Genomic DNA, 22458 nt, shown 5'->3' with positions numbered 1-22458 from the left:
CCTCCTCTGGACGGACACAATGCAAGCAAACTCGTCTGACAGGAGATTACAAAATGCCTTTTGTCTCATAAGGATGTGAATGCTATTTTTTTTATATAGGTATGTATTGCAATTGTTACAATTTCACAGCTATTTTTTATTAACCACATGATCTAACTGAAGGGTTAATTAAGTCTAATAAATCAGTGTACTTTTTAATCAGCACGTTTGGAAATGTGCAAAAACACCTGAGCAAGTGGTGACTTTTGTAATGGAAGAGACATGTGGCTTTGTTTTGATTGAATGATAAACCTCCACATCTCCTCTATTAGGAGATTTACAACTGACTTAGCTGGGTCAGTGAAACAAAAAAACACAATTCAAAGAGACGGGCTTAGAATTGTGAGAAAACGTGATAACCACAAGGACACACATTAGTTGTGGGTAGAGTGTAGTTAACTGAGCACTGCATTTAATAATGACACGCAACCCAAAGTGGGTGAGAAAACACATTTACCACCAGCACTTGGAGTGCCACACTAGTTATGGGCAGAGTTTAGTTAACTTGGCACTGCATTCAAAAATTACACACAACCCACAATGCCCCCTGACCAAAAAGGGCATCTCTGTCATGTGTTAGTTTGTTTTTGGTCAACAATAACAGGTAGATGGAAAAACACAGTCAGCCACCTCTCCTCAGTCCTCACATGCTCCATCTGGACGCTCTATGGGCACATTCCGTCTGTGAAGGCTCTTATCTGTCAGGTCAGATAGCAGCGGCTCATTTGGGGTGTGGAATTATATAAATGCCAAATGCATTCCCCTTGAACACATTCATTGAAGTGACAAACAAGGAGCAAGATAAAGGTGGTGAGGAGGTCAAGGGAAGTTGAGGGTTACGTGTCAACGTAAGATCAACTGGTGGTGGTAGTCTTGCTGACCTTACATATGTCTGACATCTGTAGAAATGTGCCCACTGAGCTAATTCGACAATTGAAGTAAAAATACTCTCAAAATGAAATATCAACAAAATCAGCATAGAAGACAAGAGCCAAAATCGATATTTACAAATATTCTCACTGTGCCGTCAGTGGCATGAGTATTTTTGTGTGACATGTTGATTAAAATCTCACTAACATTTTAATCTGCTTATAATTATATATTTAATGAAACGTCTCTGTTTTGTGTAAAGCACATAGAGTGGCACATGTTTGAAATGTGCAGTAAGTATAAAATTGTCTTGCCACTATTAATGACTGTACAGCTGTATGGCAATACAGATAAGCCTTTACCAGTCCACTAGCAAATTTAAAACTATTGTTTATAAGTATGAAATAAAAACAACAATTTGATGTTTTAATTAAATAGCATTTATTTACATCATGTGTCAATGATTAAAAGATTAAAAGTTTTCCTCTGGTGAAAGAATTAAGCAATTGCAATTGAAGCGTCGTGCTTTAAATCAATACAGCCTGAACTGTCAAAAGTTTTATTTTAAGACAAAGTCTTTAGTTTGTTTAAACCTACCGGTAAGTCAACATTAACCTGGCCTCAGAACATTGGCCTACAGTGACACAAAACTGAAACTGAAACTGAAGCTGTGTCTTTATTTGTCTTGCAAATATAATTATAACCCCCTTTGGCCTCAATGAAACATAAAGTAATCAGTCAGACAATGCACACACATACATTAGAGCAAAAACAGTTCAGAAGAGTGGAAAACAGACAATTTTCTATAAACACTTTGAAACACGGCATCTTAACAAAGCATAGTTCATCTGTCCATGACCCTCATGGCTGGTTACAGTTGAAATGTTTTGAGAAATTGTACTTTTTTACATTCAAGTTTTGGTCTTCTTGCCTACTAATTAGCAGTGATTTGCTGGTTAGCAGTTCATGGCTTCTGCCTTCTTCTTATTCACACTGACACTCCTTGCCCTCTTCATTTGATAGACAACGTTAGCAGCTTCATCAGAGAGATCCTGAAGAGAGAGAAGTATGCATAGTATGCCTGGTGCAACATGTGATATTACAGTTTGTATCAGGAAAAAGGTGATATTTGTGTGTGTGTGTGTGTGTGTGTGTGTGTGTGTGTGTGTGTGTGTGTGTGTGTGTGTGTGTGTGTGTGTGTGTGTGTGTGTGTGTGTGTGTGTGTGTGTGTGTGTGTGTGTGTGTGTGTGTTGGACTTACTGTGGTTGGAGAGGATGGATGGTCCTGCAGACTTTTGGTCTCTTTAGTTTCCTGCAAAAAGACATACCACATTAGAAGCATCCTACCCATTTTTTCCAGAATTATTTTAGGTCAATGTTTTGCCATCATGACTAAGGGGAAAGGGACATTAAATGTACGTATAAGTTAACAACGAAAGTTGAGGTAACCTTGCCCTTAGAAGCCGCGCATAATTACAATCAACCTTTTACTAAATCAACTTATTCTCATCAGCACAACTCTTCACCCAGGTACTAAATCCACATGTCCGGTATTAACTGAACAATAAGAACTACTGTAAGTGACCTGGGAAACGTTATCTTGCTATCTAAATTCAGACTGCCCGTCACAGTTGACTGTTAGAAATCAAATCATTCATGGCTAATTGAGCTAGGGCTCCAAGTGTGAAGTAGTGATTTGCTTGTTCCTTCACCTTCTTGTCGGTAGTGAGGTCCTCACAGATGGTGCTCATAGTGCTTATCCAGTTTCCATACACACTCTCTTCTTTGGGGTTTGGGGTCTGCCTCTGCTTACTAGGACAACAATATGGACACTCATTAGGGCTGCTATTAGGGCTCCTATATGAAGGACATTAGACACACACACAGACAGACAGACAGACAGACACACGCACGCACGCACGCACGCACGCACGCACGCACGCACGCACGCACGCACGCGCACACACACACACACACACACACACACACACACACACACACACACACACACACACACACACACACACACACACACACACCTGCTAGATAGAGCCCAAATTTGAAAGACATCATCAACCAACCCAGGCACTACAAGTGGTTCCAGAAGCGATGAACGTTGTCACTGTTGGAGTGGATATGATTATATCTTATAGAAAAAGAAAAAAGATCCATTGGCCATTGGTCATGTTAACATAACCTAGCCGAACAGGAAATAATTCCTGACCAAACTGTTTGACCAGTCTTTTTTCCTGACATGCTTTCTTATTCCATTTCTATCCATTTCTTATTCCATTTCTATGCATTTTCTATGCAGACTTAAAGACCGTTCCATTGAAATGGATGAGACACATGGATTTCATCCAAGAAATCGGTCATTGTAACTTTCTGGGGTTGTTGAGGGTCTAGGCGTACTTTAATCTATGATCAAGCAAAGCTGAATGCTGTAACTTGTAGGCCAGTTCAGGCGGATGCCACACACCCCTTTAACCCATTGACGCCTAAGGCACCTGCAAAAAAGAGTGCTGAATGCCTGAGCCCTTTTTAAGAAGAGCTACCCTCAGCCTATAAAACCTAAATATCTCAGCTCCTGAAGCACATAAAAAATATGCATTTAGTTTCATTTAAATGCTAAGCCCCTCATCTTTCATTAGAATGTGTTCATTCATCTCAAACAAACAGAATTTTTTAATGACTTTGTCTCAAATCACATGAGCCTGAATGTTGTGCAATGCAGGGCCAATGGCAGGGTCAATGTTGCGCAACGCAACATCAGGCATCAATGGGTTAAGCTGACCAGAACCTGTTCTGTTTGGCACCCATAGCAACCCATTACGCTGGCATATCTCTATAATCTTAGAATCTCAGGTAAAGTAGAGGAAACGTCCCTCTACCTGCTAACAAACCTGAACAACAGCAATCAGATATAGCACTCTGGGCCCTTGCTCAATGCCAGATAATGCTGTGTAATTGGCGCCACCTGCTGGCGACCCAAAATACTGTGGGCGGACACCACACAGACCGAGTAAGAAATATTACCACAGCCCTTATAGACCTGCCTTGCCACTCACTATTAAGCCCCATTGTACCAGTTGTTTGTATTAATTCTATGGTTTTTGGCTGCAGTTCCAATGAGTTCTCCACTAGTCGTGCATCGGAGACCAGAATGAATGGGACCCAATGGAACTAGATGCTAAAAATCTTAATTTTCACCCAGGTCACATCAACAAAGCTCAGATTTGAATGTCGTTCTGGAGACTTCAATAAGGGTTTCATTCAACAGTTTAATAAAAAAGCACATATGTCCATTTGCTTTTTAACAGGAGTTTTTGTTGCTCACTACTCGCTAGCATTTTACTAAGGATGTGACATCATAGACACTTAAAATCACTTTTTAAGCATATGCCTGGCTCAAAAGATCTAAAACTCAGCCGTGGGTATTTTCTATATATAGTCTTTCGAAAGCAACATCCTAATTACACAAGAAAAATCATATACTGAGATAAAGGCACCATGAGGGGTTTTGCTCCATAGGACTCCATTCATTCTCCAGCAAGTATGATGTGCCTTTTGGAGTTGCTCAGGGTAGTTGCTTGGGCCCTCTCCTCTTCTCTCTCTATATGTTGCCCCTGGGCTCCATCATCAGAGAGCACAATGTTGATTTTCATAGCTATGCCGATGACACTCAACTATATATCTCTGTCGAGCCTAGCCAAACCACTGCCATTCATGCCTTGACTAAATGCATGTCTGCCATTACAGATTGGATGAACAGTAACTTCCTAAAATTAAATGAAGATAAAACTGAAGTGTTGCTCATTGGGCCTAAGAAAAAACGTGCAAAACTCCACTCAAGCCTAGGTGACCTAAGCATACACATTAAAGATAAGGTTACTAGCCTAGGTGTGGTCATAGACTCGGATTTGAGCTTTGAGCCTCACATCAACAAGATAACAAAATCTGCTTTTTTCCATCTTAGAAATGTCAACAAAGTGCGCGGCTTGGCCCCCCGACAAGACGCTGAGAAACTTATTCATGCCTTTGTCACCAGTAGGATAGACTACTGCAATGCTCTCTTCTCTGGTCTCCCAAAAAAATTAATTGACAAATTGCAACTCATTCAAAATTCTGCGGCAAGAATCCTAACAAGAACCAGAATGAGAGAGCACATCTCTCCTGTCTTGGCAGACCTGCACTGGTTACCTGTCTCATACAGAATCGACTTTAAGATTCTGCTCACAGTATTTAAAGCATTAAATGGACTTGCCCCTAGCTATATCTCAGACATGCTCTCTTTTTATGCCCCTGCTCGAGCTCTCAGGTCCACTGATGCCAAGCTGCTAAGGACCCCCACCCCCCCGCAGAAGAAGATCGGCGACGCCGCGTTTGCCTGCTATGCGCCCAAGAGATGGAACGCCCTCCCCATCGAGATCCGATCAGCCACCTCCGTCGACTCCTTTAAGAAGCAGCTGAAGACCCACCTCTTCATCCTTGCCAACTCCTAGCTGCAAAGGCGTCATAGTGTCCCAGCTGCCGCAGCGCCCTTACTACTCGCAATCCAGCCCTGGCAGGGGGCTCCCCTAGGTGGCCGCTGGTCTCTGCCTGAGGTTTCTTCCTGACTACAGGGGGTCTTTTTTCTCAGACCCCACTGAGCTTTTTTTACCCCTCACAAACTATGAATCAAGCGAAAGGGAGTTTTTCCTCACCCCTGATGCCACCAGGGGCCGCACCTGAGCGCCCAATCTCTGTGTGACTATCTATGACTTATGATAGGCCCAGCCACTATGGACCTTACACATCTAAGAATCCTGGTCCTAACCTACGTTGACCTTATGACTCTACATTCTCTGTCTATCTCTTCTTCCTCTGCCTTCCTGCTTTTTCTGCCTCTCTTCTCTACCTCTCCTTTTACATCTATCTCTAACAATGTTTTTTTCCCATTTGTTAAGCACTTTGAGTTACATGCCTTGTATGACACAGTGCTATACAAATACAATTATTATTATTATTATTATTATTCTGGTCTCCGGGCTGAAACCGTGGATAAGGGTGGAACTGCAACTACAGCTCTAAATCTGCCATAGAACGAATACAAACCTGCCTCGTTTCGGAAACCGGAAATACACCGTGAAACCAACCAGTGGCGTATCTAGACTTAAAGAATCCATAATATTACCTGGCCCCTCCAGAGAAGGGGAAGTGTTACACAGTGCGTTTATATGCAGGTCAGTATGATCAAATGCGGGATAAGGTGTTTATATGAATACTGAGTGTTATCCCAGTGTACATTCTTACACATTCATACATTCTTATAGAATTCACTTCAAATGCGTGTAGCCTGGATGCCAGCATCTATGGGAAGCCTTGGTATTTGGGATAAGGCGTTTCCATGCGTCAATATCCTGGGAAAAGGTATTTATACCTTTATATATAATAAACATTCAAACGCAAATTCAGAATACTTTAATATCCCAATCATATTTGGGATACTAAACTGCATAAACAGAACACACTCATTGTTTTTGGTTTGTTCATTCCTCTGCCTGCTTGTTTGTCTGTCTGTCTGTCTGTCTGTCTATTAGTAAAATTACACAAAACTATGAGTTTGATTAGCATTCAATTTTCAAGATGAACAATGGAAATGAATGATGTGTGAGATTTTTAGTTGTTTATTTCCAGAATACATGCTGCCCATTCACTAATGTTACCTTTTTCATGAATACTTACCACCACCATCAAATTCTAAGTATTCATTATGACTGGAAAAATTGCACTTTTCATACATGAAAAGGGGGACCTTCTCCATGGTACGCCATTTGGAATTTCCAAAAATAGCCATTTTCAGCTGCAAAAATGACTCTACTTGGACCATACTAGGAAATATTTGTTTATTACTTAGTAAACTTTCATGTTAAGATCAAATGTGGCAATAGGCAGCCCAGTTTCAATGAGCAGCATAGTTGCAGTACCTTTTTTGACCATTTCCTGCACAGTGTACCTTTAAGGGCAAAATTGGGTCAGGGTCAACATAGGCCATAATAACTGTCAAAAATGATATAGTTGACCTTTTTCTCTCTTTGTAACATAGTCCTATCAATTGTGCTTTTAAATGCCCTGTGTGGCTGGGGTGGGGTTTACTGGGCCTGGCACCACTTGTTTTGTTTGGCTTTGAATTCTCCCATCTTCAATTCTCCCCCTAGGCCTTCTTCTGTCTTATGTCACTACACATACTGTATGGCCATGGAAAGCTTCTCTTTTGGTTTCACTTTATCAGCGATACTTTTCCACAAGCACAGCACGTTTTGTTTTTTTATTTTCTATATACACATAGTACCGTATTTGTGTTAAAAATGTACGTCTTGAAACAGCAGAATGGGGATTGTGGTTAGTTGCTCATTTTGGTTCACGCGCATGCACACACATATGCACACACACACACACACACACACACACACACACACACGCAAGCACCTACACACTACACACACATGCATGCACGTACACACACCACACACGCACACAGACACGCACACACACAGACACACACGCACACACACAGACACACACAGACACACACAGACACACACAGACACACACACAGACACACACACAGACACACACACACACACAGACACAGACACAGACACAGACACAGACACAGACACAGACACACACACACCTGATGTCCTTGAGCAGGTCCTGGTGTGCGTGCAGTAAGTTCTGAGCCTCCAGCACTCTTCCCTCCATGGTGAGTCTGGCACACAGCTGGGCACAGTGCACTCCCAGCACGTTCATGTTCAGACTGCCGGCCCACACCCAACTGGCAGGGACACACAACAACCAGCAGAGGGAGCCAGAGGCTGAGTCCAGTTTTTTTTTCAAATGAAGTAATGCACCATTGGTCCAGGACTGTAGTTTATACACTCTAATAGCTGAGACTTACAGCAATTAACAGGCAAGTGTAATGTAATCTGATACAATGTCAAAAAGGTAAGCTGCATTTCCCCCACCTTTCCACCATACACAGTGAAAAATGAAAGTTTCATTACTGGCATTTGGGACTAAAACGGTATATTCTTACTGCTGCTTGGGACTAAAAGGGCATGTTCTCCATATGTACCTGCTGGTGGTCAGTCTTCTCTGCTGCGTGATGACTCGAGTGACCCTCTCCATGTCCCGTGTCCTGAAGTCCAGTTGAAGCTGAAAGGGGATCCTATCCCTCCTCTGAAAACCTGCAGAGCAGACATGTGCAACAAGACAGATTAAAAAACACATTATATTATTATCTCAAGTACAGCATGATAGTAAAATGTTGGCATTGTTTTTGTAGCCTCTTAGTGCAGTTGGTTTCGCCGGCAAGCGTATTCACTATTTGCTGAAAATACTCAACTACATGCATCATAACAACATTGCTATGACATTACAGAGAGCCTTAAGTAACCGATTAAGACATAGCCACCACAATTTTGGTGACAGTGAGGTTATAACAGACTCTACGGTAAAGGGTTAAACTAGGGATGCACGATGTATCGGCCAGATGTATCGGGATAGGCTGATATTTGACATTTCTCAACACATCGGACATCGGTCCGATGGGTAAAACTGGGCCGATGTTAACGCCAATGTTTTTTTAATATGTTACGGTTACGGACTTGACGGTGACTTTCATTTTTTGTCTTCTAGTTTGTCTCCGTTTTTTTATCTAATTTTATCAGGGAGTTAAAAAGTGTAGCCCTGAAGAAGGTCGGTACGCGACCGAAACACGTCGGCTTTATGGTGTCCATGTATTAAATAAAGGACTTTTAATATTGACTTCAGAGTGCCTCGGACCCTCTCTCTCTACGAGTTAAAAAGTGTTTTTGGAAATAAGAACATTCAAAAATTCAGTTTGTGTGCATCATTGTCAGCGTGTATTAATTGTTATCTCTTAAAAAAACAAAAACATCGGTATCGGTTAATATCGATTATCGGCCAAAACCACAATATCAATATCGGATATCGGTATCGGCTGAAAATTTTCACATCGTGCATCCCTAGGTTAAACAGACCATGAGATGTTCTGTCAAAAACATGAGAGACGTGTTGTTTTTTCCTGTGATTCAGAGGCTGAGATCCGCCTCTGTTGAAATACTGATTATTATATAACGTGTATACACATCCTCTAATCTGTTTCTTCTTGCCGCAAGACTTTGGCTAAATACAATTTACTAACACTGTTGGAGCAAGAGGTGCCAAAGGCAACATGTACTGTAGATGTGTAGCATTTCACACCGGTGGAGTTTCTCTCTTGAAAAATAATACATAAAATTATGTAGTGGCCTCATAACAGTGATGTCATGTTTCTGTCTGTATTTCATCAGTTATGGAGTTATCGTGTCCTGCGAACCGCTTTGGCATACCAGAAGCTTTATCAGATAGTGCCAGCAAAATACACGTACTTCCCCTTACATTTCTACATGTAATGTTCAAAAGTGTAAGAGGAATAATGTTTCATACTCTCCACTTTGTCAGGTTTCACAGCAAACTGGAAGGTGATCTCCAAGCCGTCAGTCACGTTGCCAATGTCCCTCAACAGCTTGTGGGCCTGGTCGTCCTCATATGGGAAATAGCTGCATGGGGTAGGCATAGATACTGCATCAACATACAGTCCCAGGAAAAAGTTTGTACACCCTTTGAAATTTCTTACATTTCAGTCAAAATTTATCATAAAACATGGTCTGATCTTCCCGGAAATCTCAAGAAGGAACAATCAGAGTCTGCTTTAACTAATTCCACACAAACATTTACATGTTATCATATTTTTATTGGCCATAAGGCTATAACATTCACAGGACAGCAAGGCATAAGTAAGTACACCCTTGCATTAAATAGGTTTTAACCCTAAGTTAGTTGCAATATCCTCAACCAGACTTGTCCTGTAGTTGCAGATCAGATTAACAAAATAATCTGGATGTATCTTGTCTCCCTCTTCTTTAGAGAACTGCCTCACGTCAGCAAGGTTTCTGGGATGTCTGGATTGCATAGCTTTATTGACTTCATGCCATATGATCTCAATTGTTTTTAGTCAGGGCTTAGACTGGACTATTCCAGAATGTGTATTTCATTGTTATGAAGCCATTCTAATGTTGATTTGCTTCTAAAGTATGGGTTGTTGTCACATTTCAGCACCCATCCTCTTATTTGCTTCAACTGTGTGACAGACTTCCTCACGTTTTTTTCTGTAAAATATCACAATAAACTTGAGTTCATTGCTCCACTGATAATAGCAAACTGACAAGGGCCTGAGGCAGCAAGGTAGCCGCATATAATGATGCTCCCGCCACCATACTCAGAAGAAGAGATGTAACCAAGAATAACTAAAAATTGGGTTCATTCTGCCAAATCTAAAATTAATGGGGTTTCTGTCCAAAAAAATATTGCTGCACCTTTGAGGTTTGCGAAAAAGCATTTATATGCTTCATAAAATTACTGCTAAATATTCTGTAGACCAATGTTGAAACCAAAGTTGAATTTTTCAGGGGAACACATAGTATCATGTTTGGAGGAGAACTGGAGAACCACACCTTCACCAAAACATCATCTCCACCTTTGAGTATGGTGGCGGGAGCATCATTATATGCGGCTACCTTGGTGCCTCAGGCCCTTGTCAGTTTGCTATTATCAGTGGAACAATGAACTCAGAAGTTTATTGAGATATTTTACAGAAAAATGTGAGGTAGTCTGTCACACAGTTGAGGCACACAAGAGGATGGGTGCTGAAATGGGACAACAACCCATATTTTAGAGGCAATTGACTTTTGAATTGCTTCATAACAATGAAATACACATTCTGGAATAGCCCAGTCAAAGCTCTGACAAAAAAAACATTTGAGATGATATGGTATGAAGTCAAGAAAGCTATTCACTCCAGATATCAAAGAAACCTTGCTGAAGAAGGGCAGTTTTTTTAAAGAAGAGGGAGTCAAGATACATCCAGATTGTTTTGTTAATCTGATCTGCAACTACAGGAAACATCTGGTTGAGGTTATTGTGACAAACTTAGGGTTAAAACCTATTGAATGCAAGGGTGTACTTACTTATGCCTTTCTGTCCTGTGAATGTTTACATCTTATGGCCAATGAAAATATGAAAACTTGTAAATGTTTGGGTTGAATTAGGTAAAGCAGACTCTGGTTGTTCCTTCTTGTGATTTCCGGGAAGATCAGACCATGCTTTATGACCAATTTTGACAGAAATGTAAGAAATTTCAAAAGGTGTACAAACTTTTTCCTGGGACTGTATGACCGTGAGTATACTGAGGACCATGAAGCACAGGCTTCCTTCTTGTATTTCTCGTATTTAAAAACATATCCCACACCAAAAATGACATTACATTTTGCAGAGGCTTTTTAACCAAAGCGACTTACAATCAAGGACATAATTATAGCCTGAGACACTTGCAGATACAAAGTGCACAGGAAATATATAGCAATGAGGGCAGATGCTAAGTAGGGTTCGTTTTTTAAAGTACATTAGGACAGGGTTAAGTAGAGTACACACACACACATACACATGCCATGGAGTAAAAGTAGATTATTATATAAAGTGTCTAGAAAATGTCACCATACACGCCATCAGGAGCCAACAGGGTTGCCATGACTCTAGTTGCCAAGACGTTGTCAGCCAGAGCAGACTGGATCTCCATAGATACCGTTCCAGTGTTGATGATATTGATCTGCGCAGAGGAAATATATAGTTAGTAGAGGTGCCGCCATGCGCACTAAGACACATAAACATAAGCCCACGCATCACACCACTTTCACAATCATATTCATTTTGATTGGTGTGTGTGTGTGTGTATGTGTGTGTGTGTCTGTGTGTGTGTGTGTGTGTGTGTGTGTGTGTGTGTATGTGTGTGTGTGTCTGAGTGAGATCTGCCTTTGGCTAAATGTATGTGTGAGCTATATGGTTAATATGTGTGAAATTACATGTGCAATGTTTTGTGTATTCTGTATTTGTGTATGCTACTGGACACCTTAGTTTCCCTCTGGATAAATAAATGACACTCTACTCTGCTCAACCATAATTCGCCCACCTGGTGCCCACAGACTCACAATGGCAGATCTTTATTAGTTTCTTTTTTTTTACCAGGGCCTATTTTTGTCAGTAAAGCGACACTATCAGGATCAATGATGTAGCTATTGAGTAGTGAGTCACCAAAAAACCAACACCAGAGAAAGCTGAGAAGGCTTATCTGATGGGCCACATTTGGGGAAATTTGTAGGAAACAGTCCCCTTGAAAAAAGGGTGATGACCTTTCCACTGATAACACGAGAACTTTTTGTGAGAACACAGACGACCACATCCACATATTGTAAAGCTGATAATAATACAGACAGAACAAAAAAAGATTTCCCATGACAATAAGATTCCTCTGACCGTGGCGTGTTCAGAGAATTTTGTCTGAGTGACTCACCCGTCCCCCGGTCACATCTGCCAGCCTTCCCACCTCTGCAAGGCGGCAATCCTCGCCTTCAAATGTCATCACAGACACAATCACCCTGCAGTTTCACATTTGATGAGCAAAATAAGTTATACAGACAGATCGGTTACATTGTTGCCCATATTTGGCTTTCATTGAGATTACAAGTTACTTTGTCAAAATCAAACATGTTGAGGTTTTCACTGTGGCATCATAAAAGATGCGCAAAAAGAATATATAGCATGTTGAAATGTCTTCAGCAATACAATCTTCTCAGTCTGAGAAGTACAAGCTGCGACTTCAGACTCATTGCGAAAGATAACTTAAAGAATTGATTTAGTACTAAACTCTATATAGAAACAATCATTTTCAAAAAGAGCTAGTTTGCCACCCACCCCTTTTCTGCTGCGTAGTTGGCTAGTTGGCTGTAAAAGTAGGGGGAAGGGGCAGCACCATGACTCTGGTCCTGCTCCAACTGGCCCAGACCAATATTAGCACATCCATCTGTACAGATGATTACCTGCAGAAAAAAATACACACAATTGCACTTTTAACCCATTGATGCTGGATATTGTGTACACACTGCATTGACCTAGGCAGCGACATAGTAAGCGTTCAGGCTCATGCAACTCAAATGCAACTCATTTCATGGTTTTATGTGCTATGGAGGCTGAGATATTTAGTTCTATATAGGCTGAGGGCACCTTTTTCCCAAAAAGAGCTTAGGCATTTAGCAGCTGTTTTTTGCAGGTTTTTGCATGTTAAAAAAGAATGAGAACCCCACATGCCCCACATGTCCCCACATGCCCTCGAACCCAGGTCTCCAGGGCATTAAACAATTACTTTTTTGTTTTATGTTCATATTGTTGATATACTGCACATGCACAGGCCTATATACAACAAAAAACACAGTTCACAACTAACACACAGTTCACAACTAACAGCGAGACAATGAGATGACAAAAACACTGTCAAAAAGTCCTTCAGTGTAAAACAATAAAAAAGCAGAAAGTATGTCAAGTGTGAGGACCCCTAATCTTTCAAAAACAATTGAATGGTTACACCATTACACTGACGACTGTATACAGGGTTACCTTGACGATAACACTGACCTTTGACCCCGGGTATTGTGAGGCAACAGCTACAGACACAAGGGCAGCAGGACCCAGTGCTGTCGCGCCGTGTTCACGCAGCCTTGAAAAAACCAAAGACAAGAGAAATGCATGGAATAGTCATGCCATCACGTATTCCATCAGATGGTTTAGTGAACGGTGGACTTGTGTAGTCACAACCTATTGCTTGTCTATGTTCGAAATATTCATTTGCTCACCACATAAGCTGTGACATATATTATTTTGTCCATTAAGTAGTATAATGTCATAGTAAAATAGTGAAAATGTCTCTTTTATAACTAATGAACAAGACATGAAAATATGGGCATAAGAGTAGACATGGGTGATTTGGGCTGGTAGAGCAGACCGACTCACTCTTTCACCCTCTTGGTGAGGAACTGCTGGCTCTCTGCAATGCAGTGTGGGGTGGAGCAGGTCTCTCCCTGTTCCCGCAGGTGGTCGTAGTCCAGAAGAGCCCAGTCTCGTATGGTGACCGGAGCACCGGTGCCATCACCATACACAGCCACCTGCAACGAGTGTTGTGGTGGTACAAAGATATGTAGGTAAACGACAACCTGAGCCTTAGAGAAAGGAAATAGAGCAATTGTGCATTTTTTTTTAACATAAGTGTAACGTTTCCTGTTTGAATGCTGTTCTGGAGTGTTAAAAGGTGTGACACAGGAAGCATTTCAAAAGATGGCACTGGCAGATGTCTAACTCTAGTACTATTGTTCCCAAAAGCTATTCATTCACCTAGGTCAGAAATGACAAACAACCCATAATTTACACATCACGCATCTGAGCATCCCAAAGAACTTCACCAAACATAGAAGACATTCTATCATGCATACGCCTACACCAAACGTAAAAAAACCGAACAATAAAAATAAAAATAAATGGTAACACTTTACTTAAAGCCAACATTATAAGCGCATTTATAACAAATTATAACGCACATTATAATTACTTGCAACGTATTATGACTACACTCATAATGCTTCATGATGCTTTATATTAACAGTTATGAATAACTATGAATCTAGCTTGTAATGCTTTATAAATCCAAGGTTGTCATGAGTGGTCATGACTGGTTATAAACTACAGGCTGCCTGATGGGGCTTATAGTACATTATGAGTACCTATACCCCTCTATACACAGACCTGGATGATAAACTGTCATAAGGGCTCATACGATGCTATAATGTTTCATGTGAGATCATAAGTCGTCAATGTGTGCTCTAAGTAAAATGAAGTTCATATGGATGCATCTATAATGCACTGTATAATGCACAACTATAATGCACCATAATGTACTATAAGCCCCATCAGGCAGCCTGTAGTTTATATCCAGTCATGAGCACTCATAATACCCTTGGATTTATAAAGTATTATAAGCTAGATTCATGGTTATTCATTACTGTTAACATAAAGCATCATGAAACATCATCGGTGTAGTCATTATGCGTTGTAAGTAATTATAATGTGCATTACAATTTGTTATAAATGCGATCATAATGCGCTATAGATATGGGCTTCATAGAAAGTGTTACCAAATAAATAAATAAAAATACAACCATGAAGTTCCAAAACTGACTCAGGTGATTGTTTTTTTGTGTGATTCATATTGATTACATCTATGCATCTACCTGATCTGATCTCTGGTCCAGGCCCAGGTAGAACTCTAAGTCCTTCGCCCCATTGAAAGGCTAGGTGTGTACTGTATGTAGGTCAGATAAACGGGGCTTTGACGGGAAGTATCACCACAGAACAGGCACATTCTGCTTCTTCGATACATTTCAAGTGTTGTTCAGCCTGTGCTGCGGGCCCCATGGGGTAAGTATGAGTCATGTCAGTTGTACCAGGAGAGGGGTTTCTTCCATTATCCTTACTCTCCTCCTCCCTTGTGCTTGTGGCTTCCTGATGACGTCACACGACGTCAATTGACAACAGTTTAACCCCTTTGCGCAGCACTATGGCTCTCTGTAATGTCATGGCAATGTTGTTATGATGTAGTTAAGCATTTTCAGCAAGTGAATAGGGTAGCCGGCGACCCCTGCTGCAGTAAGAGGCTACTTCACTATTTCGCAAAAGTTCAATTCACAGGTAGTTTTCTCAGTTGCAATCATATTGTTGAATGGGGAAAAGTAACCCAAAAGTTGTTGTGGTTAGGCTGACAGCGGGGAAACTTTATGGTTTTCTCCATGGAGGCAGGGCGTCAGCGAAGCGTGTGAGGCTACAAGCACAGGTTCGAGGATGGGAGCTAGGATAATGGCAGGAAGCCATGGTATTTGGTAGAGCACAGGTCATGAGACTCAGAGAGATTTCAAAGACTATAAGGGAAATGCCAGCTGTCTGCTTCCCTGTACTGTACCTCATCGTTGAATGTCACTAGGCCAACTCTGCGATGTGGAGACTTCTGGAGGATAGAAGACATGGCCTTGAAAAGTGCGTCCTGCACACTCTGATAAGAAACACAAGCATAGATAGAGATTGTGACTTTTGGTGGTTTATATTGTTGAAAGTATACTACTTTTTATACTACTGGTCTTACTCAATTAAACAATTCATAGAGTATTGCTAGATTTAAGGATCATACTAATACATGCAGTTATCCACTGAAAATATTAAAAACCTGTAAACTGAAAAATAGTTATTAAGTAAGGTATAGTGATTTTTTTTAAGTCAAGTGTTTGTTTCATTAAAAACTTTTCCTTAGGACATTTAGAAAACAGGCACCAGGGGAAAAAACAGTGGTATGATGGACCACTTTCAACATTGGTTGAAAAGTGATATAGCTTTTTAAGCAAGCCTTGTTTTTTTAACCAAACCATCTCATGCTGCCTGTCCTACATGGCAGGGCAAATCATGAAGTACTAGATGTAAATGGTCACAACCTCTTCCTCTGTCTTATGTACATGTAGATAAATAAAGAAGTTACTAAGGAAATGACTGCCTTCTAACAATAAGAACTCATGATGTATTTGGTAATGGAGATAGTCACACGCTCTGTTTTCATCTAGAGTAGTGTTTCTCAACGGGGGGGGCTTTGAGGAGCCCTAGGGGGGCTGAGCGGGGGCAACCTTTTTTCCCATTGGGGGGCATTAGTTTATTTTATTTTTCATACTAAGGGGGGTGTTGGCAGGCTTATGATGAGGTCAGGGGACGTTGGCAGACAGTCTTATGATGGGGTTAAGGGGGTGTTTGTTCAAAAAAGGTTGAGAACCACTGATCTAGATGTTAGCAGGCTCAAGACACTTTAAGGGTGCAAGTCAGTCGTGTTTCACTCATGTTCACATTGATTGAATGAATGTGTTAAAATGTCCTTCGACGGAGAGAAAAAAAATCCCTTACATTCTTACTTCCCTATTTTGGCTTCTTCAATAAACTATGTCTTTTGAACAACTTCCAGCATGATACTACTATGCAGAGCTAGAGTTAGCTCATATCATTGAGAAAACTGAGGTGCGGTAAGGGGTTATGCAGTTATAGGACACAGAGTGACAGAAGAGAAGTTCGGGCCAATCGCTCTAAGAAAGTCCTCATGCTTGGACACAGACAGACAGACAGACAGACAGACAGACAGACAGACAGACAGACAGACAGACAGACAGACAGACAGACAGACAGACAGACAGACAGACAGACAGACAGACAGACAGACAGACAGACAGACAGACAGACAGACAGACAGACAGACACACACACACACACACACACACACACACACACACACACACACACACACACACACACACACACACACACACACACACACACACACACATGCACACTTACACATGTACACCAGGGCTTGACATTAACTTTTTCACTTGTTGACCATTGTGGCTAGTGGTTTTCCAGAGTCACTAGCCATTCAGCTATTCTACTAGCCACAAATTTGATATTGTTTCTTTTTTTTTTATTTATCATGGCGCTTTCTAACTTCAGAAGATGAGGTGCTAAAGCAAGAAGATGAGTGCACACCTTTCTACATGGAAATAAATCATACAAATAGAAACTGAGTAACTGACCTTTTTCTAAAACTTTTACAAACAATTGATACACAATTGATATACAGGGGGCAAAGTGCAGAGTAAGCGCTATTCTGATATGTCATATCATATAATAAACTACCTGCCAAATTGGCTAGTGACACTGAAATTGTTACTAGCCACAGCCAAGTTTTACCAGCATTTGGCTGGTTTGCAGGTGCCAGTGTCAAGCCCTGATATACACACACACCCTTACATGTACGTATGTGGCAACTAAACTGTTCTTCTGTGCCCCTTAAGTACACCAATTTAAATACAACATATCTAATATGTTGTTTTGTAAAACAATATGCAATATACTGTATTACATAATGCAAACCTCACCTGTAGTCGTGAGATGTATGTTGGTGACCTCATGGCATTGCCAGGCGTGACCTTTGGGAAAGAGTAAACCCAGAGAAGAAGCACTGATTTAATTACACACATCATTAGTTATACTAGTCTGGCACAGTCAAGTACATTTACAGAACCTGTGTTAATAGACATGGGTGGGAACATGTTTGGTTGTATGTAATGTATAGCATGATTGTGGTTGTATATCATTTTTGGTTGCATGTAATGCTGCTGCATAGCATATCAAAATAAAGAACTAGAGACCTGTAGTATTATTCAACAAGCATTTCAAATAAAACTTTTTCATGCTTTAATAAATGTATAAAGTTGTATTTGACAATCACAAACGGCAGCCACCTCTGAGGTGACGCTCATGCTTCCGGAGACGTCTACGCAGAACACCACCAGCATGTCCTCCAGGTTCTCGTAGTCTCCGTGGTTCTCGTCCACGTAGATGACGTCTCGGCCTGGACAGTGGCGCTGGAGCTGGGGGTGACGACTGACCCTCATGCCAGGGCCCGAGAGAGGATTCGCCATCCCACAGAACTCACAGCACCACACCTTGACAAGGCAATAAAGAAACCATGCAAACAATGACAACAAGCCCTTACATGCTGTGCGCGAATGTTTCACAGAGCAGTTGTGAGAACAGATGAATATTCCAACATTTTAATTTAAAGTTATAACGAACTGAAATGCAAACGCACGCACGCACGCACGCACGCACGCGCGCACACGCACACGCACACGCACACGCACACGCACACGCACACGCACACGCACACGCACACGCACACACACACACACACACACACACACACACACACACACACACACACAGACACACACACACACACAAAAATGCTAATAAAATGTACTTGGGAGGGACTCACATTGGTAGTCCGTTGGCTTTGCAAAGTGCTAACTGTTGACATGACAGCTCTGCATTTTGCACAGTATACAGGTTTTTGGCTGCTCTGGATGGCGCTGGCTGCATAGGGGATAGCACAGAGGAGGAAAATATATGTGGCCTGTCAGCTTCTCAGCGTGCAGATGTAAATGCGAGTGTGAGTGTGAATGTGTGTGGGAGGCCGTAGTGTACCTTTACTGATGTCTACTAACTGGCCCACGCTTATCAGCATAACGTTGACATTGGCTTTGATGGGACTCGCTCCATTCCCCTCCACCCCTGGAAACAAACAAGAAAAGGAAAAACCCGTCATGTACACAGCCTTCTGAATAGACTCGTAATAACTTGACTTATTTCACAGTCTGACAAAAAAAAATACACAATGCAACAACATGCAGATTTAAACAGCACATGCAGAATATGGATAAAGGAAAAGACAATGAGTGGTCTTATAACCTGAAAAATCAGCTTAGTGTATAAACGTTCTCACAGTCTAAGACAATGCCGTGACCTCAAAAGGAAAAAAAAGTGTTGTGTGGAAGGTGAAAGGAAAGTGGTTGTGACCTCGTGGGGGGACCGGGGGAGGGCCTGTGGCGGCCTCCGGCTGCTTCACTGCTGTAGAGTCACCAAAGTGGCGTGGGGGGACAGGCGGGGGCACCAACGCCTGCGCTGAGGCACAAACAGTTTAGATGAACAGCACATAGAATATAGAATAGAATAACTTTATTTGTCATTGGAACAAAGTAGGCCTACAATGAAATTCAACATTACTTGTTGAAGCAATAAAGAATTGAAATAAAAAAAGAGTTAGAAAAGTACTTGAAGGTATAAAACTATGCTTTGGTCACATAATTTTGTGCAGGAATGGCCACTGCGTAAAAGCTGTTTTGTATTTTCCATATCTTTTGTTTCTATATTGGTGGTAATTGTAGTCACATTGTCATTGTCAAACCATGTGTGGTGAATTAAAAACAATGAATGTGGTGAATAACTGAAACATTACTGACAACATGTTTTGTTAGTTTTTATCACCCCTTCATTGGTTTCACTTCATCAAACAAGTGGAGAGAGAAGTGTATGAGAAAAAGAAGTGTGCAATCAAGTGACAATATTGGTTGCTTGGTCACACACTTCTTTTTCACATGTACTTCAGAGACTATTTAGTTTCCACCACTACCTGTACTCACATCTACAAGATCAAGAATAACACAAGCTTTTATGAGAAGATAATGTCCATCCAGTCACATTTATTGTCACACAATGGTCTCAAAATGGCAGGGGTGTTAAAAACCCAATACCAAAAACAGCATTCTCAAAAGCTCTCGCCATTTTGCGTGTGTATCATATGGCTGTACAGTATATCACGAAAGTGAATACACCCCTCACAGTTTCGCAGATTTTTGAGTATATCTTTTCATAGGAAAGCATTACAGAATTTTCACTTTACACAATGATTAGTGACCTTTTAACAACATATTTAACCGCTTAAATTTCTTGTTCACTCAGAAAAAAACAAAATACAGCCAAAAGCACACTGATGACCTCCCTTGTCATCCCTTTTCATTTCGTTTCATTTCGAGACGATTCGAGCCAACATAGCCCCTTCTGTACCGGATTTTAATCTGGGGTGTACTCACTTTTGTGAGTACATGTTCAAACATCAATTGCTGTATTTTGTTTTTTTCTGATAGAACAAGAAATTTAAGAGGTTAAATATGTTGTTAAAAGGTCACTAATCATTGTGTCAAAGTGAAATTTCTGTAATGCTTTCATATGAAAAGATATACTCAAAAATCTGCAAAACTGTGAGGGGTGTATTCACTTTCGTGATATACTGTATATGGCAAAGACAAAGCCTGGCCCCAAGATAACAATAACAATGCTGAACTGAGTTTAAAAAAGACAGGGGTGCTGTGGGGAAATGCACGAATGCACTGTCCATGTACGGGCTCACTGCTCATAGGTTGAAGTCTGGCGCTGGTCATGTCCAAACACTACTCATCCTCTCACTCTGTCTGTCTCTGTCTCTCTGTTTGTCTGTCTGTCTGTCTACAGTTAAAATCGTTGGCTGGGGTTTATAAAGGTGGTAAAGTGTCTTATTTTTCATGTGAAGCATTGTCTTGCTTTAAGACAAGTTCAAAGAGGGAGTATGTCGCTAAGCTAGTGAAAGTCCTTTAAAGGCCGAAATGTGTCTGCTTTAAATAATGAGACTAACCTTATCAGAGCAGAGGTTTTTTTCAATCCTAGAACTTGAGTGTGCCTATTCCTTCCAACAACACAGACAAAGGAACACTGTACAGAAGAATGTTGAGTTGGGGATCCTGATGGTCACTCAGATACCTACCTGGTCTGGGGATGACAGCGATGCGGTTGTCATAGTCATGATCATTGACCGAGCGAGTTCTTGGGAGTGGAGTGCAAACCCTAGAGCCCCTTGAGGTGTCAGGCGATGCAGTGGACAGACCTAATCAGCAGACGGATTGCACATCAAATGTCAACATCACATTTCATCAATCACTAGCCACAATGATCTTAGTCAGGCTGCAGCCTCCTACTGACGCAACACCTTCGGCGGCGTTCGAGATTTGAAAGTCTATGATAATCAGGCTATGATCTGCAGATCACATAGCCTAATGTGCAACTACATCAGCATGTACAGCCAAGAACGTTAGAATAACTGCAGAGAGTTTGAAAGGGCAACATGACGTCCACACGGCTATACTAAAGGAGACGGGTTGAAACAGTTTCATGTACTCTACCTGTTACCATAGTAGTGCCAGATGTCCAGTTGCACACCACATGACTACAGGCAAACTCCATCTGGGTAGGGGAGAGGACCACACACATGGAAAGAGAAGAAAAAAGGATGGCTGGAGGATGAATGATAAGAGGGATCTTAATTAACTTTTTGCATCACCAGCCAAAATGGCTAGTAGATGTTTATATTACCAGCCAAACACACACTCACCAATGGGTCAAAGTGGCTAGTGGATTTTCTTTTCTACCAGCCAAACTGAATTTTCACCAGCATTTGGCTGGCTGGCAGGTGTTCATTTAGAACAATGATTACAATAAACTGTCCAAAGTCACGGCACACAAGATTTGATCATTGAAAGTCGGTGAGGTAATGGGTTTTCGTTTTTCTTTCAACCCATTTCCTGCCCCAACTGTGGGCCTATATCTTTGCCAGTAGTGCAGTTGTTTACAAAATTACACATTCATCTTCAGGAGAAGCATTCACATTTTATGCTAAATGGAAAAGGTTTTGTTTTTGGTACTGACCCTTCAAATAGTGTTGCTTGTTCAGATTTTGGTGGTTGTCTAGAATTGCGTATCCTCAGTTGTCCATGGCTTAAAAACAGAACTGGTTACAACAACATCCACATTAGATAATAAAGAAGGAGCATTTCATTAAAAATAGTCTTATGGACAGGTCAGTGAAGGCATAGTACCTACTTCTTTCGACTCTCCTGCTGATGAACTGAACAAGCCACTGTCTAACAGTCAACCGCTAGAGAGCTTTCTTTTTCTCCTTTCACACTCAGATACACCCACACCATGCAGGAAGTAAGGAGACTGTGGTTTACTTACTTCAGCGAAACAACCAAACAGAAACTAAACCAACTGCGATCCTATTCTTTCTATAAACTGGCAGGTGAATGTGTTGAGTTGTTGACAGACTGGT

At 41.2% G+C, this 22458-nt stretch overlaps 1 protein-coding gene across 2 annotated transcripts; it reads right to left on the bottom strand.

Annotated features, from left to right (window-relative positions):
* Window positions 1-1352: 1352 nt before the first annotated feature.
* si:dkey-9k7.3 (circularly permutated Ras protein 1) lies at window positions 1353-22318 on the bottom strand. 2 transcript variants are annotated; one of them, XM_063187372.1, is made up of 21 exons: window positions 22230-22318; window positions 22056-22137; window positions 21533-21593; window positions 21118-21237; window positions 19338-19442; window positions 18966-19052; window positions 18757-18854; window positions 18221-18424; window positions 17855-17905; window positions 15850-15939; window positions 13854-14005; window positions 13479-13560; window positions 12762-12886; window positions 12361-12445; window positions 11513-11619; window positions 9402-9514; window positions 8026-8137; window positions 7585-7725; window positions 2621-2720; window positions 2170-2220; window positions 1353-1961 (listed from the first exon to the last, which is right to left on the bottom strand). In XM_063187372.1, exons 3-21 carry the CDS (start codon window positions 21591-21593, stop codon window positions 1866-1868), a joined length of 1980 nt encoding a protein of 659 aa, XP_063043442.1. In that variant the 5' UTR covers window positions 22056-22137; window positions 22230-22318; the 3' UTR covers window positions 1353-1865. The 2 variants fall into 2 exon arrangements, with proteins under 2 accessions (XP_063043442.1, XP_063043441.1); XM_063187371.1 differs by lacking the exons at window positions 22056-22137; window positions 22230-22318 and having other exon boundaries at window positions 21533-21786.
* Between the last annotated feature and the right edge of the window lie 140 nt (window positions 22319-22458).

Source organism: Engraulis encrasicolus, chromosome 21, assembly GCF_034702125.1.
Source record: "Engraulis encrasicolus isolate BLACKSEA-1 chromosome 21, IST_EnEncr_1.0, whole genome shotgun sequence".
NCBI classification, from domain to species: domain Eukaryota; kingdom Metazoa; phylum Chordata; class Actinopteri; order Clupeiformes; family Engraulidae; genus Engraulis; species Engraulis encrasicolus.
This window is presented reverse-complemented; position numbering and strand designations above follow the sequence as displayed.

Coding starts and splice junctions, on each gene's coding strand:
- si:dkey-9k7.3 (XM_063187371.1), bottom strand. CDS start 21,620: ATGTGTGTGGTCCTCTCCCCTACCCAGATGGAGTTTGCCTGTAGTCAT. Junction 19,053..19,337: donor TCCCCCGGTCCCCCCACGAG/GTCACAACCACT, acceptor GTTTGTTTCCAG/GGGTGGAGGGGAATGGAGCG. Junction 15,940..17,854: donor CATACATCTCACGACTACAG/GTGAGGTTTGCA, acceptor GTTTCTTATCAG/AGTGTGCAGGACGCACTTTT.